The sequence below is a fragment of the Rattus norvegicus genome, chromosome 1 (genome assembly GCF_021556685.1).
Source record: "Rattus norvegicus strain SHRSP/BbbUtx chromosome 1, alternate assembly SHRSP_T2T, whole genome shotgun sequence".
Taxonomy (NCBI): Eukaryota; Metazoa; Chordata; class Mammalia; order Rodentia; family Muridae; genus Rattus; species Rattus norvegicus.
Window position 1 is genome coordinate 28,171,778 of NC_141534.1, and position 23,422 is coordinate 28,195,199.

Below are 23,422 nucleotides of genomic sequence, written 5' to 3' on the forward strand. Positions count from 1 at the left end.
CACAAACTCAGAACAACAAAAAACTAGCAAACTACCAACCCAACTAAAACATATAATGTCCTGGACATTGATTTTGAACCTGGAAGGACATACTTAGCAAATCTGAGTTCTCACCATCTCCTATTAGAGGGCAGGAACTCACTATATCTCGGGATAACAAGTGTCAGTTGATAAATCAGTTGTTACACTGTTGTTACTGTAAATTTTAAAATGCCTTAAGAAACATAGGCAGGATGTTAGGAACTTTTCTGTAAAAGTTTCTTTGATGAACCTTAAATTGTAAAGTGCTGTTCCAGGAATAATGAAAGTTAGCTTTTGTACCTCCTTTGTAAGTAGAAGATTCTTTAGAGAAATCAAATTTTAAGGCAAGGAACAATACAGATTTATAAAAAGGGAAGCGTTTGACTTAAGAAATTTTAGTCATTGATGCTAAATCTCTCCTTTGTGCTTTCCTTGGTAAATGTCAGAAACTTTATTTTGTATTGAAGAGTCTTTCAGGTAACATCTGAGTGCATCTGTGTGATCCGTTGGAAGGTACAACTCATGTGGCCCATTCATTTGTCTGTCTTTTTGCTTGAGTTATATTTCATTTTGCAATCCACCTGTCAGTTTAATTTCCTTATTTTGAAATCATTTTTAGCATAAATTTAAGTTGTGATATGTTTTGGGTTTGTTTTGCTTGTGTCGTTTTGTTTCTTTCCTCCACTTCATTTTTGCTTTTATTTTTAACATTCCATGTGCATCCACCGTTTCTGCCCCTACAGTGACCTACCTCGGGATGTTTGTCCTCTGTACAGGCCTGGAGAATGGGAAGACCTGGCTTCGGAGAAGGATATCAATCCGTTCAGTAAGTTCAAGTCCATCAACAAGGAAAAACGGCAGCAGAATGGGGAGAGGACCCTCGCTTTAGACGTCAAATCAGTGGGCTCGCCTGAGGAGTCAACGGAACGCATGCGCACACGTACGGAGCCCCCGGACGACTCCGAGTCCTGGAAATTAAAGAATCTGGAGTATTCCAGGGGAACAGCCAGTGAGTTTCCCTCAGTGACTCAGCTCAGTAAGGGACTTTCCAGCGTATGTGCTGCTTTAGAACCTACAGCCAAAGAAAACCGTCTTTTAGGAGACGAGGACTTTGTTGACTTGGAAGAACTTTCCTCTCAACCTGGGAGTGGCATGGACAAAGGAGATGCCAGGAAAGAATGCCTTCCTTATGACCAAAAGAAGGATGCGCCACAAACAATCATGTCTGCAAAGAAAGGGGAGGAGCAGTCAGCCCCAGACGTTACGGGAACAGAGAGCGATGCTGAACTGAAGGGGGCCCTAGATTCAGAAACCGGTGAGAAGCAAGATGAAGCGCCAGAAGTCGACAAACAGTCTGGATCCCCAGAAAACTGGAGGGAAAGTACGCTCAGTATACATGAAGATCTAGATAAAGTTAAACTCATTGAATTCTACCTGAATAAAAACAAGGAAGGCTCACAGCTGTCAGAAAATGTGCTGAAGTCAGAACTCAGTGAACGCAAAAGTATTGAACCAGACGGAATAGACATCACACTTAGTAGCTCACTTCCTCAAGCAGGTGATTCCCCACCTGAGAGCCACAAAGAGCCAGGTACACTCTGTGTAAAAGGGGGAGGAACTCCGCCCCCAAAGCTACATCCTAGTGCAGAGGAAACTGTAACTAACAATAAGGAGGCTCTGGATTCTTTGGAATCATCTCTAGACAAGCTCTGTCAGGGTGCACAGATGGATAATAGATCTGAGATCCAGTTATGGCTGCTAAAGAGAATTCAGGTACCCATCGAAGGTAAGATGTTGTTTAGTTGGCTGGGTTTCAGTTGGATGGTTTGTTTGGTGTATGTGTGTGTATGTATAGTATGTCTGTCTGTCTGTATGTATGTCTGTATATGAGTTCCCGTGTATGGCTACATATATGCACATGGAATCCCTGTGTCTTTGGTTATGGTCCACTTTATTTACTGAGGCAGACTGTCACTGAGCATTAATGACTGAGGAAAACAAATTTATAAAACATAGTATCTATTTAGAACTTGAACTAAATATAGATTTCTATTTCAGACGTGTTTAACTCTTTCAAATAATTTTCTTTTTTCTTATCTTGCATGCCTAAATTTAAAAAGTTGAGACTATATATGTGTGTGGGGAAGGTATAGGAGGGGAGGGAGAAGAGAGGAGAGGAGAGGAGAGGAGAGGAGAGGAGAGGAGAGGAGAGGAGAGGAGAGGAGAGGAGAGGAGAAGAGAGAGGGGAGGGGAGGGGAGGGGAGGGGAGGGGAGGGGAGGGGAGGGGAGGGGAGGAGAGGAGAGGAGAGGAGGTCTCACTACATATCCTTGGTAGAACTTGTTCTATATACCAAGGCTAACTGGTGACAACTCACAGAAATCCCCCTGCCTCTGCCTCCCAGAGGTTAGGATTAAAAGTGCATGTCACCATGCCCGGCCAAAAATGTTTTTGAGAGATTTCAGTTCCAAACCAAATTGCACTGTAGTGTTACACTGTTTGACCTGCAGTGGCACTTATGCTCACTTTCAGTGTGCAGCATGCCATCTGACACGAGCTAACCTGAAATATGCAAGAGTGTTGTCCTCGTGTGCCAAAGAAAGTCTGATGGTTCATTAGGTCTAATACTATGTAGCTGAATCCTGCTCCCACGTGTGGCCAGCCCCTTTATAAGCTGAGAACTTTAACTGTTACCGATGTTATCTGGGTTGAGGAATGCTTTCTCATATGTGATTTAGATATACTTCCCTCAAAAGAAGAAAAGAGTAAGACCCCACCCATGTTTCTGTGCATCAAAGTGGGAAAGCCAATGAGAAAATCCTTTGCCAGTCACAGCACCACCATGGTCCAGCAGTACGGCAAGAGGAGAAAGCAGCCTGAATACTGGTTTGCTGTTCCCCGGGAGAGGTGAGCAGAGCTGAGATAGTACTCATTGCCCCAATTCCAGCTGCCTGGGGATTGTTTGTCTTTAAATAGTTTATTTTATTCTTGAGTAAGAGTGTTTTCTTCATTATAGCTTTTTTAAAGCTTCTTGAAGAGTACATACCGGTTATCTTTTAGAAATGGTCATTTTGAATACAACTGCAAAGTTGATTTTCAAACGAAGGAAAATGCAAATGCTCTCAAACATGTGAAATTGGACATGCTCGTTGGTGGGGTAAAGGAGCTCATCCAAGCTCTTGAAGTGTAGTAAAGAGACAGTATTGGTGGTCATATTCAATGTGCATCCACGGGAGAGAACTGAAGATTCTGGGGCCTTCTGAAGGGATTGTTCGACTCGGCAGCAACAGAACTATGATCCGTGGTGCCTAGGATAGATAATGGGGCTACATGGCTTTAAGGAGATTTAATGCTTTTATTTGTTTGGGGGATCATTATTTTTAAACTGGTGTTAATTATATATGTATATATTTATGAATATGATATTTATACATGTGTGTAACAGTCTACAAAGATCAAACCTAATAATTAGCATATCCATCCCCACAAACATTTATCATTTCTCTTTGGAGGGAGGGTTCACAAATCACCCCCCATGTGGCAGTTTCTAGATAAAGAATATATTGTTGGGGTTGGGGATTTAGCTCAGTGGTAGAGCGCTTGCTAGAGCGCAAGGCCCTGGGTTCGGTCCCCAGCTCCGGAAAAAAGAAAAAAGAAAAAAAAAAGAATATATTGTTATAATTTCTCATTGCCTCACTGTACTAGAGAACTCCAGAACGTTCTCCTTCTATCTGACTGACCTTGTCATTTCTAAGGTCTCATTTCTGCTCATACCTGCCCACACAGGTAAGTATGAATGCTGGCTTTCCTTGCCTGGTGTATTTCATGAAATCCTCTAGACTCGCCCATGTTGCCGTAGATCACAGGCCTGCATTGACTTACAGCCAAGTAAGAGTCTTCTGTGCTTATGCCACCATACTACATGTAGGTTGATGCCACATCCTGTTGTTAACGAATCAGTTCTACATCAAACATGAGGATGCAGGCAGGGTTTTGTATAAGCATATTACCAAAGAAGAGATTTTATTGGTTTGGGGACAAACAATAGTGGCATAGCTTTCTTGAGCAGTGTACTACAAATGATCTGTTTACAGAATATAAAATAGGAGTTTTAAAAGAAAATTAGCTTTTTAGAAATTGATATATATGTGTTGGAATAAAAACACTAAGAGAGAATAAAGACTTGCAAAGGACTTAATTTTAACTCTGAAAGCCACACAGCTTTTCCTGACTAGTCATCATCGTTTGGACAGGCATTTGATTAGTAGATAGAACTCATCAACCTTCTATAGCATGAGTTCTCACAAAGCCAAGTGAGACACCAAAGAAGGCCACACTCTCCAGATGATTATTGCCTACGGTGGTAATTCTCACCAGGAGACTCGCCTCATTTTCATAAATTACAGTTTAATGTGAAAATAATAGGATTGTAATGAATAAATTTGCTAATATCTCCTCTTTCTCTTAGGTACAAACCTACATTAATAAGGGCAATAAACATAGTCTGTTCTGTATTTATCTGATGTACCCTCTAACCATGCATGCAACTCCTGGGATCTCATGGAAGTTTTGAAGTAGGACTCTGGGGAATGAACAGGCATGTCCATTTCCTACCATTATTTAAATGTGCTGTATCAGAAGAAATGTTGACTTCTGACGCTCTGGAATAAACTGGTCTCCCAGGAGTAGAATATTGTAATAGATCCGCATCTGAAAAGATTTGGCCCCTTCATGATTTTATAGGTAGGGAAGAAATAGCACTGAATTTTTCGGCCACATTTGTTGCTTGTATAGACTTCATTTGGTGGAGGAAAGGAGAAGGAGACATATTGAGAGATTGGTTGATTTTACACACACACACACACACACACACACACACACACACAGACACACACACACACACACACAGAGTTTTCTTTTTCTAAGAAAAAAAATGTATTATAGTATTTGGAAATTGAGTTTCTTTCAGAATGGAACTGCATATACCATGGGCTCTTATAGAATAATTTAGCAATCCCACATGTAATTATTTTTTCTGTCATTCATTAACTTGGATACAGTTTTAATGCTGAGAACAGTACTTTTCTTGGACCTCTTCCACAAGTGGTTTTGCAAGCTTCTTAATGTAGGTCCATTTGTTGAATTTCATCACACTGTATATTGATTTGGTTTACTTGTCTTTGAGTAGCAAATAGTTTTGTTTCTTGAATTCATTATTAATTAACCAAATATTGTCTTGGGGACATGTTGCATTTGTTAATTATGAAAGCTTTTGTGATAAATATTGGGGAATTTTCTCATAATCATTCCCTTTTGTATTTCAATGCGTAACGGGCCCTAAATAAATTCACATTTTAAACTAAGAGAGAACAGATGGAGTGGCCCTATAGTTATGTCTCACCAAGACTTCCTAGGGCATAGTATGAAAAGTAAATTTATTTTAATGACAATTTATAGAATTATCGAACTTAAGCTCATCTGAAGAACTTCATGAGGCACTAAGGAGTGCCATGAAGTGCCTTCTCATTCCGCTGGTATCCTCCGGATTCCTTCACCAGCCCTCTGCTGAGTAAATCCATTCGTCTATTGAGGGCGGGGGTGTCAACTGTAGTGTTGAGTCACACTAACTGATGCTGCCTTTCTAGATCACATTGTCCTTTCATGTGTCTTAAGATGTGACATCATATTCTTCAAGATGTGTCACTTCGACTCATCCACTGCCCCAGTGCTCCTGGTTAAAGGGAAATATTTTGAGGTTGACGTAGGGCATCAAGTATATACATGAGGTTGACATAACATATCTAGTATATACATTACTGTACTTTCCTATTGTTCCTAGTACTCCTTAACTAGATATTAGATTTTTCCCTTCTTTGTAATTTTTACTAATAAATTAATCCTCCTAAATCCACTTCTTGTTCCTGTGCAGTGTGTTTGGACTCATTTAACTCCATCAATAAAGGAATAGTTTGTAAGTAAGAAAACAGTCACACAACTCCCAGCATAATCTCTGGTTATTTCTTTTGTATGACTGGGAGATTTTATTTTTGTTTTCTGTACCAACTCTTATTAAATCATAAGCATTAGAAATTGGAGAATTTAATTATTTTAATTTAAAACTGCCCAAAACATAATGGTTTTATTTTTTGGTAGAAGTTTTCAATAGATCTAAGATCTCCATGACTCCAGGAAGACTGGCAGCTCCTTCATACTCAGTCAGAAAACACTGGTTCAAGCAGATTCACAACAACTTTAACCTGTCTCTGTCTCCATTACATTTTGCAAAGTCAGCTACTTCTCTTGAGTAATCCGAGGATGGCGAGGGTGTGCTTGGGATATTTGTGAAATTTCCAGATTTTAGTTTATACACCTACAAGATCCCAGCTCTCTTTGTTCTGACTCTTGGACCTAGTTAAACCATGAAGGAGGTGAATAACTTCACTCTGTCGGTAGTCTGATTTAAATTGGGAATTCCTTATCTGAAATGTTTGTATCTTGATATAATTGCAGTATATGAATTGTAGCAGATTATTATGGCTGACATGTCTCTTACAAAATGTTCCTTTGAACAGCTAAAATAGGATGCCCACTCTTAGCCCCACCAGTTCAACCATCCATTTACTTAGACCTGGATTAGGGAAGGTAAAGGAAAGCATATGGACATGGGGACACGCAGTAGCTACTCTCCGTGGCCATTGTTAGGCACTATGTGTTAAATGGTGCCTTGTGTGGTTAACGCACACAACCATTCTACAAGGCAGTCTGCATTTTACCAGCAAAGGACCTGGGGTGCACTAAATTTTGACACCTTGTTCATATCTATTTAACTTTAAATCTTATCTCCATCTTACAACAGATTATGCAGTCCAAATTATATTCACTATACTGTTCATTTATGTTGTTGAATTGTGGAAATGAGGAAAGGATATTTAACACACGAAGTCATTTCATGGCTAGTGTCTTAGGGTTTTGTTGCTGTGAAGAGACACCATGACCACGACAACTCTTATAAAGGACAACGTTTAATTCGGCTGGCTGACAGTTTTAGAAGTTTAGCCCGTTATCACCTTGGCAGGAGACATGCAGGCACGTATGGTGCTGGAGGAGGAGCTTAAAGTTCTGCATCTTGATCTGTAGGCAGCAGGAAGTGAGCTGAGACAGACTTCCTCCAACAACACCACACATCCTAATATTGCTACTCCCTATGTGCACCCGTGTGGGCTCTTTTTATTCAGATCATCACACTATTGAGTGCCATCTTCCTGGACACTGTTGAAATGCCTTTTGCCTGGTCAGTTGTATTCTGTAAGGAATATAATGAGAAAGGGTGTGGATTAGGGTATGCCTCTGTAATTGAACTGAGTCAGTCTAATCTGAATATTGCATTAAAATAAAGAATGTGCCTAAAATGTTCATTTTCTGATGTTAGTTTTGGGGTTTTGTTGTTGTTGTTTTTACAAACCAGTGGCGATCTGTTTTCTCATTAGATTGTTATTAGGATGAATTTGCTGATAAATTAAGCAGGCTTCCATCTTGCATAGCAAGCCTGACAAGGTTTCGGTGCATGACTGTGAATTACTCTCACTTTAAATGTTAGCACCTCATACCTAAAGTACAATTTTCTATTTTGCGCTTCCCTTTAAAGCCCATCCTGTACCTCAAAGCAATCATAACCTAAATAACTATTTTGATCTTATTATATAGCCCTTAAATAGTAAACTTCAGGACTAAAGTTGAAACCTCTTGCTTAAAAGCCCTCTGCAGACTGGCTTTTCTTTCTAGATTTGTCTGCGTTAGCTTGAATGGAAAGCTTTACCACTTTCTGAATCTGGCCAACTCTCTAGACTGCTATTGTTGTTTTTGTTGTTTGTTTGGTTGGGTGGGTTTTGTTTTTGCAAGAGGTCCGGTGGTGGTGTCTCCTTGTCTCCCTGCTGGCATTGAACATTGAGTTAAATATTTTCTTATTCTTTGTCAATTTCATGCATACATGCAATGCATCGTGGTCATATCTACCCTTATTCTCTTCTTCTACCTCTTCCCAGGACCACCCCCCCCATCACATCTTCCTCCAAACTTCTGTCTTGTCTTAAAATTATTTTTAACCCAATTTAGTCCAATTATTTCTGCCCATATGTGAACGGGTATGGACTTACCCACAAGGGCAGAGGGAACCTCCAATGTTCACACCCCCAAAGAAAGGTGAATTTTTTTTTCCCTTCCCTACCAGCTGTTAACTACCAGTAGCTCCTCAGCTAGGAGGAGGCCTCAGGAGCCCTTCCCACCTCCATGCTGGGACTTTTTCCTAGCTTGATGGTAAGCTGGTACCCAGGGGGCTGTGAATCTGTGTGGCCGTCAGCACATCCTGTCCAGAGATAGCGTTTCTCAGTGCTCCTCCCCATCCCCAGCTCTCCCATTATTTCCACCCTCTCTTCTGAGCTGGTCCCTAAGCCCAAGAGGTAGAAGGTAGTTGACAGCTGATGTAGTTATCCCATTTATGTCCGAGTACTCACACTTGCTTCTTCTCGGAATTCCCAACAGGAATGAGTCTCTACATTAACCATTGACAGCCCACTCAGAGTCTTTTCTAACCGACGTTGTGAATAACACAAATCTATGCCCATGAACATAAACATTTAGAAGGCAGTTTGACAATATGACCATTTAGGAATATAGCATCAATAGGTTCTCCCCTAGGGCCTATGGCTTCCCTAGCAGTGGGCTTTGACCTTGTTTTGTTTACAGTGTGAGGTATGAATTATCTCCTGTGGAGCAGGCCTCAAATCTAATCAACAAAGAGGTCAGTTACACCCGTAAGCAGTCTCGTCATTATTGCACCTCTTGTCTAGTAGGAAGGTCAGTACTGGAACAGTCAAGGTTCAGTTCTGGGAAAACTCTTCTCAGCAGCCTGCACCTTCATCTGAGAGAGAGAAAGGGAGAGGGGATAAGGGGAGGGGGAGAGGAGAGAGGGAGGAAAGAGAAGGAGGGCAAGAGGGAGAGAGAGGGGGAGAGAGAGAGAGAGAGATATATCCTGGTCACTTCAAAATTGTCTTATTTCAGTTGTAACCAAAGTGTGTGGTGGCATCAACACTAGGATTTTACTACTTGTTTAGTTCGTGTTTGTCACCTTGACAGAATTACCTGAGATGCAAGGCTCTAATTGAGGAACTCACTCCATCAAATTGGCCTGTGCAGATGTCTGCAAGCCATTTTCTCAGTTTCTAATGTCTTTAGGAGGACCCAGCCCACCCTCAGCAGTGCTCTCTAGGCAGATGGCCCTGGTCTGTATAAACCAGGGGGATCAAGCCAGTCAGCAGACTTCCATGGCCTCTGCTTCAGTTCTCGCCTCTTCCAGGGTTTGCTTTGAGCTCCTACTCTGGCTTCCCTCAATGATGGACTGTGAATCTATAAGCTCCCATATTGGTTTTGGTCAGTGTTTTATCACAGTACCGACACACCATCTAATTATGGTGGGCGATCAAGAGCAAAGCCTCTATTGTTGTGGGTGTCTCTGGGTCCTTACTCAGGGTACCTTGCACTGAAATTTTCATTTAATAATTCCTGTCTTTTGGGAATAGTATTGTTCACTAATGTGGGTTCAAACTCCTATATATAACATACAAACACACACACACACATATATATATATATATATAAATATTCTTTAAAAATTTCATATCTGTATACAATGTATCATGGTTTTATATACATATCATATATTTTAACCCAAAGGAAAGTTAAGCTCAAAGGTCTTAAGTATAGCTGGTTACTATTTTGACATTTTTGTTGGCGTTATCAGTATATAGCATACACAGAACAAAAGCCTCTTTGTTTTGGTTGTTTTGCCCTGCTCCCCCTTCCCCTACCCCTGTTCTCAGTCTTGCTTAAATCTTTCGCTCCCTATATTCACCCCACCAATGTCTTTCATAGCTCGTGTATTTTACTGTTTCCTCTTCGTGTATTTTACTGTTTCCTCTTATACAGTTTATTTGACTTGTGAGTTCATTGGTTCCTGAGTAGCTTTTCTTGAGCCCTTCATTTTGGTTATGGTTCCCCCTGGACTTACAGGCAGTTAAGAGGTACCCTCTGAGTTCAGAAAGTACCCTACTCCTGTGGATCTTAGAGTCCATTGGGCTTTGTCTCAGTTACTGTTCTGTTGATACAGAGACCCCTTAATTGAGGTGACTTATAAAAGAAGCATGTAGTTGGGGGCTTGCTTCTAGTTTCAGAATATGAGTTCATGACCATCGTGGGTGGCAGCATGCCAGCAGGCAAACAGGCATGGCGTAGCAGTGGCTACGTCTGATCCACAGGCAGCAGGCAGAGAGAGGGCTAACGAGAATGCTGTGAGCTTTTGTGACCTAAGAGACCCCACCATCACCCCAGTGACACACCTCCTTCAACAAGGCCACAGCTCCTAATTCTTCCTAAACTGTCCATCACTTGGAAAACAGTCATTCAACTTATATGAGCCAGTGCTGGCTGTTCTCGTCCAAACCACCGTAGACATCCACAGCATTTCACACTGCCACCTGCCACCTGTGTCTCCTTTGAATCTTTCACTTTCTTAAGACTTTACCTCCAAGACACAGCTTAGCACATGCTCTGTGGTTCAGATTCCACAGTATTTCTTACATCAATCCATGAACGGCAGAGCCTTTGATCTAATAGATAAGCCTTGCTTGTTCTTATAACTAAAATACTTGGACTCATAATATTTATAAAGTCCAGAAATAAAAAGGATGCTGTTTTCATAGCTACTTCACGGAGCCAACTCAAATGTATATTTACCTGTGTGTCTTTTGGTCTTTTCTCTGTTTACTTTCTTAATACTATGAGGCCAGATATGTATATTGTTATATATAACCTATCTTTAGTTAATAAAATATCTCTTTCCTACATTAAAATTCAATCTGCATGAATTTAATGAGCTTTATATTGGTTTTATCATAAGCAAAAATCATAAAGAAAATTAATTCTCCTATTTAATTCATATTGCAATAGTAAGATGCTCAAGTTCTAAAGACCCCTAGGAAGACAAAAAAAAAAATCCCCAAGAGCACATTTCTTAGGAAAGAAAAGGAGAAATTAAAGCCATTGCAAGCTGACCTGGTTTTCTAGCATGCACTATTTAACCACCATTAATATGAAAATTTCTGATCAGAAGTCACATTGCTCATAATGGGATTATAGCTAAATTGGAAAAGTTAATATCCATTGGTGTCAACAGAATCCTTGTTTTGAACATTCATTAATGTATACTTTCTAGAACAATGTTGTTTCTGCTCAGCATAACAAGCTATATTTTAGCATAAAAATCCTCCGATTTTTAAAGCACTCAATATCATTATACAATCTTTTCTTTTCCTTTTATTCTTTTTCCTTATTATTTACTTCAGTGCTAGGGATTGAACCAGCACCCCACTCTCTACCACTAACACATCCCAAGCCTGTGCTATGATCTTACTGTGATATTCTAAGTTGAGAATGTTGCCAGGAAAGAAACAGAAAACCAAAAGTTTTCCAAGCTAAACCTAGCGTCTTCCTCTTTAATACCAATTTAGGAAGAGTGCTGGATAGATACATGGTATTAGTCATCCGTGTAAATATCGTCCATGTATTTAGAAAGTTAACATACAAAGCCTTGAGGGAAATGTTGCTTGTTCTTCATTCTTTCTACAGAACTGCCTTTCAGGAAGTTCAGTAAGCATCTTTGGCAAATGTCTTGATCTAACAATACACACACACACACACACACACACACACACACACACACACAAAGAGAGAGGCAGACAGACAGACAGACAGTATACAGCTTTCATCTATTATTACTGTTTAAGTCTTGCTATAACTACGATCGAAACAGATTCTAAATTTTACTATAGGTTTGTGCATATAGTAAAAAACTAGATGTGTATATGTCTTGATAATATTTCAGGATTCATGCAGCCTCTGGGGTTTTGTAGATGAGGGGTTTTCTGTCAATGCCTAAACGTGTGGAAGACTGGGCTGGGGTATAGGCGAGAGCTGAGCCCTGTCATGGCGGCTTCTGGAGCGGAGAGCTGTGTGGGCATGTGCACCTGCTGCTGTTGCTTCATCTTTTTCTTTTCCTCAAAGCAAGCTGAAGTACGCATTATGCACTTCCCCTTATAAGGCCATCCAGAGCCTGCCCCACCTGGGGATCCGCCCATATTCATACTCCCGCCAAATCCAGACACTATTGCTGAAGCCAAGAAGTGCATGCTGACAGGAGCCTGATACAGCTGTCTCCTGAGAGGCTCAGCCAGAGCACGACAAATACAGAGGCAGATGCTCACAGTCAACCATTGAACTGAGAACAGGGTCCCCATTGGAGGAGTTAGAGAAAGGACTGAAGGAGCAGAAAGGGTTTGCAACCCCACAAGAACAACAATACCAACCAACCAGAGCTCTCAGGGAATAAACTGCCATCCAAAGAGTACGCATGGACAGACTCATGGCTTCAGCTGCATATGTAGCACAGGATGGCCTTGTTGGGCACCAATGGGAGGAGAAGCCCTTGGTCCTGCCAAGACTCGACCTCTCACCCACCCAGTGTAGGGGATGTCAGGGTAGGGAGGTGGAAAGGGGTGGGTAGATGTGTGGGGGAACACCCTCATAGAATAAGGGGGAGGGGATATAGGGGATTTATTGATGGGAAACCAGGAAAGGGGATAACATTTGAAATGTAAATTTTTAAAAATCCAATAAAAAATTTTTTTAAAAATCTATCCACTTTTAATATAAAATGCCAGCAGACTAAAAATAATGCATCAGCTACTCAATCCAGTCTTTGGGATGTCAGGATTGATGTCGATATAAACATTAGTTTAAAGTTATCTATCTGATAACTACAACTATTGTTTTACGTAGTAATTCTCAAAAGAGCTTTCTCAATGTTTTTGGTGAGCCACGACAATGAAGCACACTTTTTCCAACTCTGTAAGCAGTGTGGTATGACAATTAAAAGTGTTATACCTTCAGGGTATAAAACTGTGCCCCACAAGGAAGCCAGTGACCATCTCCATCACCTCGAGTAGAAAGCAGTTTCTCCCTCCCTCAGTCCCTTTCTTCCTTCATTTCGGTCTTCATTTTGTTTGACGTGAACACTGGTTAGCAGATTTCAAGTGCAATCTGTAGTCTCCTTTTCTAGTTTTGTTACCTGTGATCAAATACAGTCCTGATATGTTAAATGGAGATTCTAGAAGTAAGCATTCTTACCGGCATGGAGCTTAGAGAAGTTACTGACTCTGGCGCCTTCGTAGTCCATCCCACCTGGGAGCTGACCTGATGGGTTATCCCAATACTCGAGTTCTCTGTACACACTGCCTGTCATTCACCTCACTTCGCCTCATGATGTAAGCATTGAGTCTCCTTACATCATCACAAGAAAGGCAAGGATATACAGTAAGACATCTTGAGATGGGATTTCACACTCAGAATTTTTGTTATAGCACATTATTATAATTCTGTTACCTCTTATTGGTCTCTTTTTGGACAAAACTTAAGAATTAAACTTTATCATAGTTAACAATGAGAATGGAGTGCGTATAGGATTCAATACTATCCAATTTCTGTTGGATACTGGGGGGTCTTAAATCAGACCCCCATGGATCAGAAGACTCCTTTTATTGTTAACTGTAGCTACTCTCTTATTCACAAGTACCAAGAGTTTTCTTTTAAAAACTGCTTAGGAATCTGTAGAAATGGACCCAGCAAGGCACCAGTGACTGATCATTGGTTGCTGGAGTAGGGATCCCTGCTAGATGGGCTGACAGAAATGTGAGGTGGGCTTTTCTACAATGCATATTTCCGTGCCTAGGCTCTGTTCTTGGGGGTCTCTTGCCTGAATCTCAGATGTAGCTGACAAAGTCTTCCATTTCTACTTGGTCCCATTTCCTCTGGCCCCTGATACTTGACAATACAGACCTTCTAACCTTCAGGTCTGTCCTTCCTCAGCCTCACTAATAGTATAGGTATGCCCAGGATTTGCCATAAATCTCAAGTTTTAACAGCTGTTCACACACACCCTCATACATGTTTCTGTATCTTCCCACTGTCCACATTGCTGCTCATCTTAGTTGTTTTTAAGAGACTCAAATCCCTGTGGGTGATTAGTATTATATAATAATATTATTATTATTTAGCCAGTGATAATATCTGTGAAATGAGAGGTATAATATGCTACTTATATTTGAACCAATGCCTTTTGAAGTAGGTAGCTATTAAATGTGTTCTGTGTACTTTGGAGTGATTGAGGACACCCTGCCACCCGTCAGAAAGTAGTGGCTGATGGTAAGATCTGATCCTTGTAGCTCACACCCAGGAATCTGAGTCACTCACTCAGCCCATTCAGGAAGCAGAGGAAGGGACTGCCTGCCCTGTCTGTCTGTCTGTCTTTGCTTCTGTAATGATTCCTCCCTCGTCAGCGGAGTTTCTTTCTGTTCAACCCAAAGTCCTATCTCAAGCCTGTGGCTTAGGTGTGTTGTGGTGCTGAGTTAGGAGGGATTTTCTTCCAAAGATGTGATACATCTCTTAGTGGCTGACTCCCAATCATGTGACATTCTGGTAAGAGTTGAACCAGTTGGCATTTCACAGAGGAGAATAGATCTTTTTAGTTTTTTTAATTGAAAATAGATTTTTTTCCCCATACAATACATTATAATTTGTTTCCCCTTCTCCAGATCCTCTCAGACCCTCCTCTTCTTCCCTATCCACCCAAATCCACACCTTTTCTTTTTCTATCATTATAATTCAGGCAATAATATAATAATAATAATAATAATAGTGATAATAATAATATAAAAAGCAAACAAACAGAAAAAAGAGTCAAAGAAAAGTCACAAGGCACACATAAACGGAAAGTATAATAAATAAGCAAAAGATCTGTAAGGTAAAAATAGAAGAATTGTAAAACCCCCCCCAAAAAAAAAAAAACACCCTCCAAAAATGTCATTGACACACCTAGGACAGGAATGGAGGCCCATGCGGGGCCACTCACCCTCGGCACTGAGCCTATGCAAACCCTTTGCATTGCCACCACCTCAGGCTCTGAGAGTTCACTTGTGCATCAGTCCTGCTCTGTTTACTGTCAGGGTCCAGCCTCGACACAGGATCGGAAGTAGGGGTACCTGGAAGGCGCATAATAAACACACACAGACTAGTTTTGGGGTACAAGCTGACAGGCCATTTTTTAAGGCTTAAAGTTGTTTTCTCTTTCTCTCAGCTTGAAGCTGAATGTACTTTTGCTCACTCTCTCTCTTTGGGCTGAGGGTTGAACACACTCGTCCATTCCCTTCCTCACTGTCACACACTCACTGTGCTCTTTCTGTTCTTCCACACACTCTCACACATACCTCACATTCTCTCTGTCACTCACTCCACACTCCTCTCACATTCTCTCTTTACTCACACTCTCACTCATTACTGCCAAATCAAATTCAAAAGAATAACCACATCCCACAAAGAATCAAGAATTACAATTGTTCCCCAAAGTTTCAGGCTTCCCCTATTCCCAGGCCTGTGGCTAAAATAATAGTTGCAGACTTATCATTATTTAAACTTTAACTTTTGCCTCATTATACTTCAGAGCTCAGAGCTCCGAGGTCAGCTACTTGCATTTTCCTGTGAAGCTCTAATGGTAAATGACAAGGGCAAAGCTGCCAGACAGTGGCCAGAAAGAGTCAGTCAAGTTAACCCTTAACTCAGGAGTTCCACTAGTTTTCTGCTTCAGTACATTGCACACAGTGACTCTCCTAGAAGTCCCAGTGTTTTGACTTTAGTTTTACTAGTATAAGAGTTTATGTATTCTATACTTTCCTATCCAGGAACCACTCTCAAATGTTTTATAAAACTCATTTCTTTTCTCAGGGTCCCAATATTGGCTCTGTTTGATTTTTCTAATAATTTCTTCAAACTTTCTTTGCAAGTCAAACATTAATCTGAAACTACCATTGTGCAGTTATTACTTTGCTTCCAAGATGAGAACACATAGCATGTTGTACCTGGGCCCTTAGGACTGTGTTGTGCTGTGCCCCTGGGCCTCGATTTTTTAGTTGCTTAAGAATCATTACTTCAAGGAACATCTACTTTCACAGAATTCTCCAGAGCAGAAGATTAAGTGAGTGGGAAGTTCAGATATAATAGAATAATTACGCACACCAAGGCCAACTGAAAAGCAGTCACGCACAAATGAAATCTATACAGCCGTTCTCCAGGAGAAATGGGAACAACTTTGTTTTACAAAGAGCTGCTGCAGACTACTGAGAGATCTCCATACCGGCCTGCTGTGGGCAGTCCCTGTCATGGTATGCCGTCCCCAGCAGTTTTATAAGAGCTTGTTTCCGTTGTGTTTTCCATTCCCACTGACTCTTAACAATCATTTTGCCTCCTCTCTTCTGCGTAGTTCCCTGAGCCCTGGTAGGAGGGATTTGATGGAGACATCCCATTTAGGATGGGTTGGTCCAAGGTCTCTCACTCTGTATATTGTCCAGCTGTGGGTCTCTGTATTTGTTCCCGTCTGCTGCAGGAGGAAGCCTCTCGGAAAATGTCTGAGCAAGACAGTGATCTAGGAGTATGGCAGAATGTCATTAGGAGTCATTTTATCACTATGTTTCATTTACAGAGCAGTAGTTGGTTCCTGTCCTATCTAGACTCAGATTCTTGGCCTCCTGGACTGTGTGAGGCATGAATTCCATCCATCTCATAGAGTAGCTTAAATCCAATCCAATGTTAATTGGTTACTCCCACAAATGTGCCATTATTGGACTACCTTGTCTTGCAGGCAGACTACCATTGTAGATCCCTGGGTTTCTAACTGGGTTGGTGTTTATCCTTCTCCTCCGATAGTGTGCAAAGTATCTTCCAGTACCACGGATATTAGGCTCTAGGTAGGCACCAGCTTGAATTCTTCCTGTTCAGTGTTTTCTTCAATGATAGGGCCTCACCATCTGTTGTGGAGGGCAGCCAATAGTTTTAGAAATGGCCTGAGTTGTTTTTGGAGGGAAGGGGTCCATGAGACTTCTTTGGCTAAGAATTCAATTAGATGGAACCTAGAAGTTTCATTTGGTGGAGAGAGATGTCTGTTTGGATCTTTGTCTTCCCCATTATTTGGCAATTCCAAATTTGATTTCTTTCATATATGTATTTATTTTGAGACATCTCTACTGTATTAGGTTTCCATACGCCCCCTCGAATGGCCCTTAGTCGTATCTGGTCCTCCCTGTATTCCCTCCTTTAACCCTGTCTTCCTTCCCCATCCCTATTTAATCCTCCTGTTCCAGCACCTCTGCCTGCCCAATGTATCCATAGCCGTCTACTCTACGTCCCGTTCCTAGGGAGACTCTCCCCCTGTTAGCCCCTTGCTCTGTCTGGTTGGTGAGGAGGACATGGTAGGCACGTTTCCCAAACTTCTGCATGTGTATCTATCAGTACTTCATTCTCAGCCCAGCCCTTCCTGTTCTTGTCCCTCCACATCCCGTGGACCCCAGTCACCTCCCCACCACAGACAACTTTGCTTCTATCCATGTCATATACACACATGATTTTATTTATTGGTATAAAGTCCAGGACCCATAAAAGGCAAGACATTTCTTTTTCTTTGATTGGCTTTATTCAGTTAATGGTATTATCTCCAGTTGTACTTGTTTCCTTGAAAATGACAGAACTTTGACCTTCTTTATGGCTCAAACATTTACTGTTGTGCATATACCACCTTATCCTCACCCATTTCTCCCTTGTTGGCATCTAGGCTGACGCCATAATGTAGCTATCGTGAATGGGGTTACAGTTAACATTGATGTGCAAGCGCCGCTGTTATCTGTTGACTTGCAGTCCAAGACCTAGCAGTGGCGGGGTAATATCTGGGTCATTTTGTTGTTTGTTTAGGAAGCTTTATGTGTCTCTTGAAGTCAAGGGATGATTTATATTCTCTGTCCCACTTTTTCTTTTCTTTCTTTTTTATTTTTTGTGAACATGCTAAATAAAGACTTGCTGTCCTATGTTGTCACAGTTCTGTCTGCATCAGAGAGACCTTTGTAAGGAGTCAACCAAGGCCTGACCATAATATCTCTCTTCCTTTCTGCCATATCCAGTTTGACATTATTACAGCAGCAGCATATTCTTCAAATGCCATCCTCTGTACATGTTCAGGGAAACAGAAGTATTTTCTTTGTCCTCCTGTAATGCTTCTCTCAATAAAGCCAAGTCAACTGTGACACCTGACAAGCCTTCTCAGACCCCAGTCATAGAAACTTCTCCGTCAGGCTTACCTCTGCTAATACTCTTACTAAAGATGGCTGATTGGCTGGCTGGATGATAGACCGGCAGACAGATGATAGTAGATAGCTAGACAGCAGACAGATAGGCAGATGATAGACAATAGATAATAGATAGTAGATAGGTGATGGATTAAACAGATGGGAGATAGACAAATGATAGATAGATAGATAGATAGATAGATAGATAGATAGATAGATAGATAGATAGATAGAGTGATAGAGAGATAGACAGACAGACGGACAGATAGACAAATAGACAAATGATAGGTGATAGATAATAGATGATAGGTAGTAGAAGATAGACAGGCAAATAGATAGATGATAGATGATACATAATGGGTGATAGATGATGGATTAAGCAGATGGTGGATAGATAGATGAAAGTTAAATAGATGGTAGAAAGATGATAGATAGATAGATAGATAGATAGATAGATAGATAGATAGATGTTAGACAGTAGATAATAGGTAGATGATAGATTAAACATATGGTAGACAGATAAATAGATGGAATCCAGATAATAGATGATAGATAGATAGATAGATAGATAGATAGATAGATAGATAGATAGATAGTAGATGATAGGTAGATGATAGATAGGTAGAATCAGCCTATATGAGCAATGAGTATGGAGTCTGTGTCTGAACACAGTAGCACATTTGAGAGTGTAGCAAAATCTGAAGCAGCTATAGAACTCGAATTAATCCTCAAACCTCTAGGAAGATGCTAGAAGAGATTTTTGGAACCAGGCAAAGTGATTACTTTTTGCTTATTAAAAAGTCACCTCTCCCTCCTTCTCTGTCCTTTCATCTTGGCCTCATTTCAGCCTCAGATGTACTTCCGTTTAAAAGATTAGCTTTTTCCAGGACCCAGTACTTGGGTAAGCTTTCTACTTCCTTATTAACACGTATTACAATACACTGCTTCAGGACCAGCTGGCAGCTACAGTGGCTGTAATTACTGGTAATGATGCGAGCTCTGAGAAAAGCTCTGGATAATGTCCCAAGGTTGTTGATTCATCAGGGACCAGGCCACAAGGCAAATCACTGAGTGCCTCAAGCCTCAACAAGCTTTCTAAAGTCAAAGCTATAAGGATTGAAATATGTTACTGTTTTGCAGTTGGTGACTGAAGAAAACCAGTTTTACTGAAACAATGAGGAATGGAACAGCGTTTAACCCTCTACCTCCTTTCAAAAGTGTGTGAGGCAGACTTGATTTACCAGTGGCACATGCTAAAAAAGCAAACAGATCAGGACAGATGAACTTAGGGTTGAAACATTTGCTAGCTTAAATACTGTGCTCTGAAATGAAAATGAAGAATGGGAAGGAACTTTGAGGGGGGAAAAAACTATAAGCTTTTTTAAGGATGGAGAAATGCATGCAGATTTAAAGGTCAGCCTGAAGGACACAGAAGGGTGAAAGTGTGGGGGAGTAAGGGAACAAATGGGGAACGTTGACAGGAAGGGAGCCTGGTAAGGTGCAGAGAGGAGGGTGACAATGGGTAGAAGAGGAATTGTGGAGAACTAGATCAACTAGATATGCAGATAAATCATCTAAAGAGGTGCAGGGGGACTCTTATTTACACAGTGGAGAATATGCTATCTACGTTGGGTGCAGGTAGGAGAGGCTGAGACCTTGGGGTGATGGAGAGAGGTCCCCACAGCACTGTGATGACTAGGAAGGGAGCTACATATGACCAGTGACTATGGGATGTCCAAGAAAGAGTCTGTCATGCATGGAAAAGCAACCCAACTACAGCTTCCCTGGGGGAGAAGTTAATGGTGGTGGCCTGTTTGGGCAGGAGACTGGGACAGGCACATGTGGTCAGAATCAAGGTGAGGGTGACCAGATCGGCTTAGAATTGTATGAATCTGGGAAGAACCAATAGCTGAGGGAGCTTGAGGCAGAGAGAGGTCACGAAGGTAAAAGATGGATGACACTAGTCAGAAGGAAGGATGGACGAGGTGGGATCCAGAGGAACAGGGTCGGGCATCTGGGGATGGAGCGTTACTTCCTGGAGTCTGTTATATTCTGGAAAGTAAACTAGGTTGAGGTTAGGAAAACCCCATTACGTAAAAAGAACCAGTCCAAGAATTCAGCTAAATAAACTGAAGACAACTATAATTCAGTGATATCCTGTCCCTGTTCCCTACACAGTTGACATAATATAAACAAGGGACTTAAGCACAGAGAGCTGGAAAGAGGGATAGGATACGACACATTTCCCTCCATTTGGTCTCTAAGGACCTTTGAACTTAAGTAAGCCTTCCAAATCAACTTAAGTTTTCCTCCTGTGGAACAGGTTGTTTAAATTTTCCATTCGTTTTACTTTTCCCTCAGTTTCCCCGGATGATGTCCCTGATGACGTAAGAAACTGAGTGTATTAGTATTATGTCGGAGTGTTGCTAATGTTGAAGGAAGTTAGAATGTGTTTGCACCCTGCATGTCTGACAGAAAAGATGTGAGCATGCCCCATGAGAATGTAACTGTGCAGTTTGCCCTCTCATCTTCTCTAGGGCTCCCAGGCAAGCCACTGAGACAGGGCCAACTGCCATGCTACTTCCCTGAGTTGAGTCAACTGGTACGTCCTGGTCCTGAATTATTATGCTGTGTGCCTACCAAGTGAACAGAATTCTAGACTAGAATAGAAATAGAAACTGGGAGTCAGGGGCCCTGACCTAGGGACACTGCTGCTGTTACACAAACTTTGCTAACAGCCCCAAACCAGGAAATAATTGTGATGGTTGACCTTTCTAGGGAAACAAACAATAGAACTATCTACAGAATTCCTTTAAAGGCAGTCAGCTTGAGCTGGCTAGAACATGTCTAGGGACAGTGTTTGGGCGCATTAGTCCATGGCTGGTAACTTCAGTTTGCTTATCTGTATTTTCAGCAGCTTTAGACCTGTAGGGTCTTGATTTGTAGAGGTCCTGAGGCCGGCAGCCACAGCTTTCCTCACAGGAAGAACAACTCAAGATTTCCCTCTGAGGAAGCCTGGTCTTTCTTTAGCATTGGCAAAACATAAAAACACTTCTGTATTTATCACCAACAACTGTATGACTCTGAGCTTTCTCCCTTCTCTAGAGACCACCCCCTATGGAAGGTACCAACCCAGAGCTCATTCAGAGTATGAGGCTGGTCTTGACCCACACTGGCTACTTCATAATGCGCCACTCTGACCATTGATCATTCACTGAAAATTCGACAGTACTAGAAGAAGTGGAGTTAGATTTTTAAAAAGGTCTCTTTGCCTGAGCATCCCAGATTGCCTTCCTGGCTGAGAGGAGAAAGAACGGTGCTGGTAGACAAGGATATATCAAACTGGGACAGATGGCTAAGGGTAGTGCCTGTTAGCGTACCACAGCACATGCTTGGCCTCTAGGCTCACTCAGGACATTGTCTCTTCCCAGCTTGTCTCACCCACCCCCTAATATAAACCCCTGCATCCTAGGGGATTCACTCCCCTTCCCCCAGCTTCACCTTCCTATATAAACCTGACACTGGCTATGTGGCTCTGCTCTTGGCGCATTCCTGCCCTCTTGGCGCTCTTCTCTTTCTTGCTCTCCCCCATCTCTCTCCTCTCATGGCCTGCTTCAAAAATGTTTCTGGCTGGCCTCTCCCTCATCTACAATACAAACAGTCTCCTTGTCTGAACCCTGGAGTTGTCACGTCCTCATTTTCCTTCACCCACCGCTGTCTGTTACAGCTTCCAAGGGACACACCCATGCTTATGGTTCTTTGTCCTTCCTTAGCATGACTGGAGGGGTTTGGGGGACACGTGGTCTACATTTCAGCAAGAAATCCATGACATGTAATAGCATCATGGCATACCCAAATCTGTCTCCATAAATAACCAGGGCAAGGTTGGAGCACTCCTCAAGCCCCCGCAGGTGTCTCCCCTCAGGAACGATGATGTAGCTAAAGGGATGCTCTCCTGGTTTGTGAGTTTATCTCTGTTACAGCCATCAACACGTATCAGAGATGCTGCAGTAATACCGGACTTCCAAGGACACTGTGAAGCATTGGGTCCCCTCAAGAGGTGCTCTGAACCTATATGAATGTATAGTCTTGCCTCTGTTTACCCTTCTACCCAGATTCACCTTCCCAGTGGCTTGTGGGAATCCGCTGTCTCCATCAGGCAGATAATGTTCCAGTTATGTTCTCATTGTGATGCAGTAAGTCGGCCTTCTCTTACTCCCCTTGAGAATTAAAGTGAGCCATTCAGATGGTCACCAGGCGCGTGTTGTCTTTCTTTCCAGAAGGAAACAAGTTACTAAGATTGCTTTCTCCCTAAAAGCTGTATTGCCCTGCACTTTCACAGTTTGCCTTTCTTACGTCTCAGAAGGAGCGCAGAGCAAGTCAAAGTGGCCATTCACCTCGATTTCCTTGCCATTTTGCAAAGAAAGTCCAACAGTCTCAGCTCTTGTCGCAGTGGATGCTTTCTTCAATAGGTGTCACCCTGCACGGCGACTTCCCTATGAGAGTATATAAAATAATAATATAATCAAAATGTCTTTGTCAGTGCATAGAAAAAGGACTGGAAAGTAGCTCAGAAATGATGTGGATAAGCTGAGAATTTGCAATGTGCTAGAAACAACCCTGGTGGCTGCCTTAGGAGGCATAGTCCTGGGTATGATACAGTAGCTGCCTTCATCTACATCCCTTAGGCATAAGACTAATAGCTTGAATTCAAAAACCAGTCCCAGCCAGAAATGATATTGCTGAAAATCAGGATTAGTAGTACAGCCTGTGGATGCTCAGGAAGCTCTTGGGTCCAGTGCCCTGTGAGCCACTAAAGCACACTAAAGCTTAACAATTTTAGTGGACTCTACAGTAGAAGAGTACACACTGGGGGTTCTAGCACCTCAGTGAGGGAGTGTGTGCGGCCCAGTGGCAGAGCGCTGGCTGAAAGGGCATGTGTATTCACACCTACTTATAAAATACCAAAAATACACAAATGAATAAAGCATCACCTTCACTTGAGGGATTTAGGGAGACAGAACTTTGCTCTAGGTTAGTTTCCATGATTCGCTATCTGAGAAAATCTTACCAGAAGCAAGGAAAGACTGGCCACAAGTGATGTTTCTGAGAGCAGCACTTATGGCTATGG

At 41.8% G+C, this 23,422-nt stretch overlaps 1 protein-coding gene across 5 annotated transcripts in view; it reads left to right on the top strand.

The window, feature by feature from the left end:
• Positions 1–23,422, top strand: part of Ncoa7 (nuclear receptor coactivator 7) — a 161,418-nt gene that overhangs the window by 104,138 nt on the left and 33,858 nt on the right. For 3 of the 5 annotated variants that reach the window (NM_001432413.1, NM_001432414.1, XM_087580313.1), the window contains 2 exon segments: positions 798–1,807; positions 2,758–2,926. In NM_001432413.1, coding sequence (NP_001419342.1) covers positions 798–1,807; positions 2,758–2,926 — 1,179 coding nt within the window. 5 annotated transcript variants of the gene reach the window in all.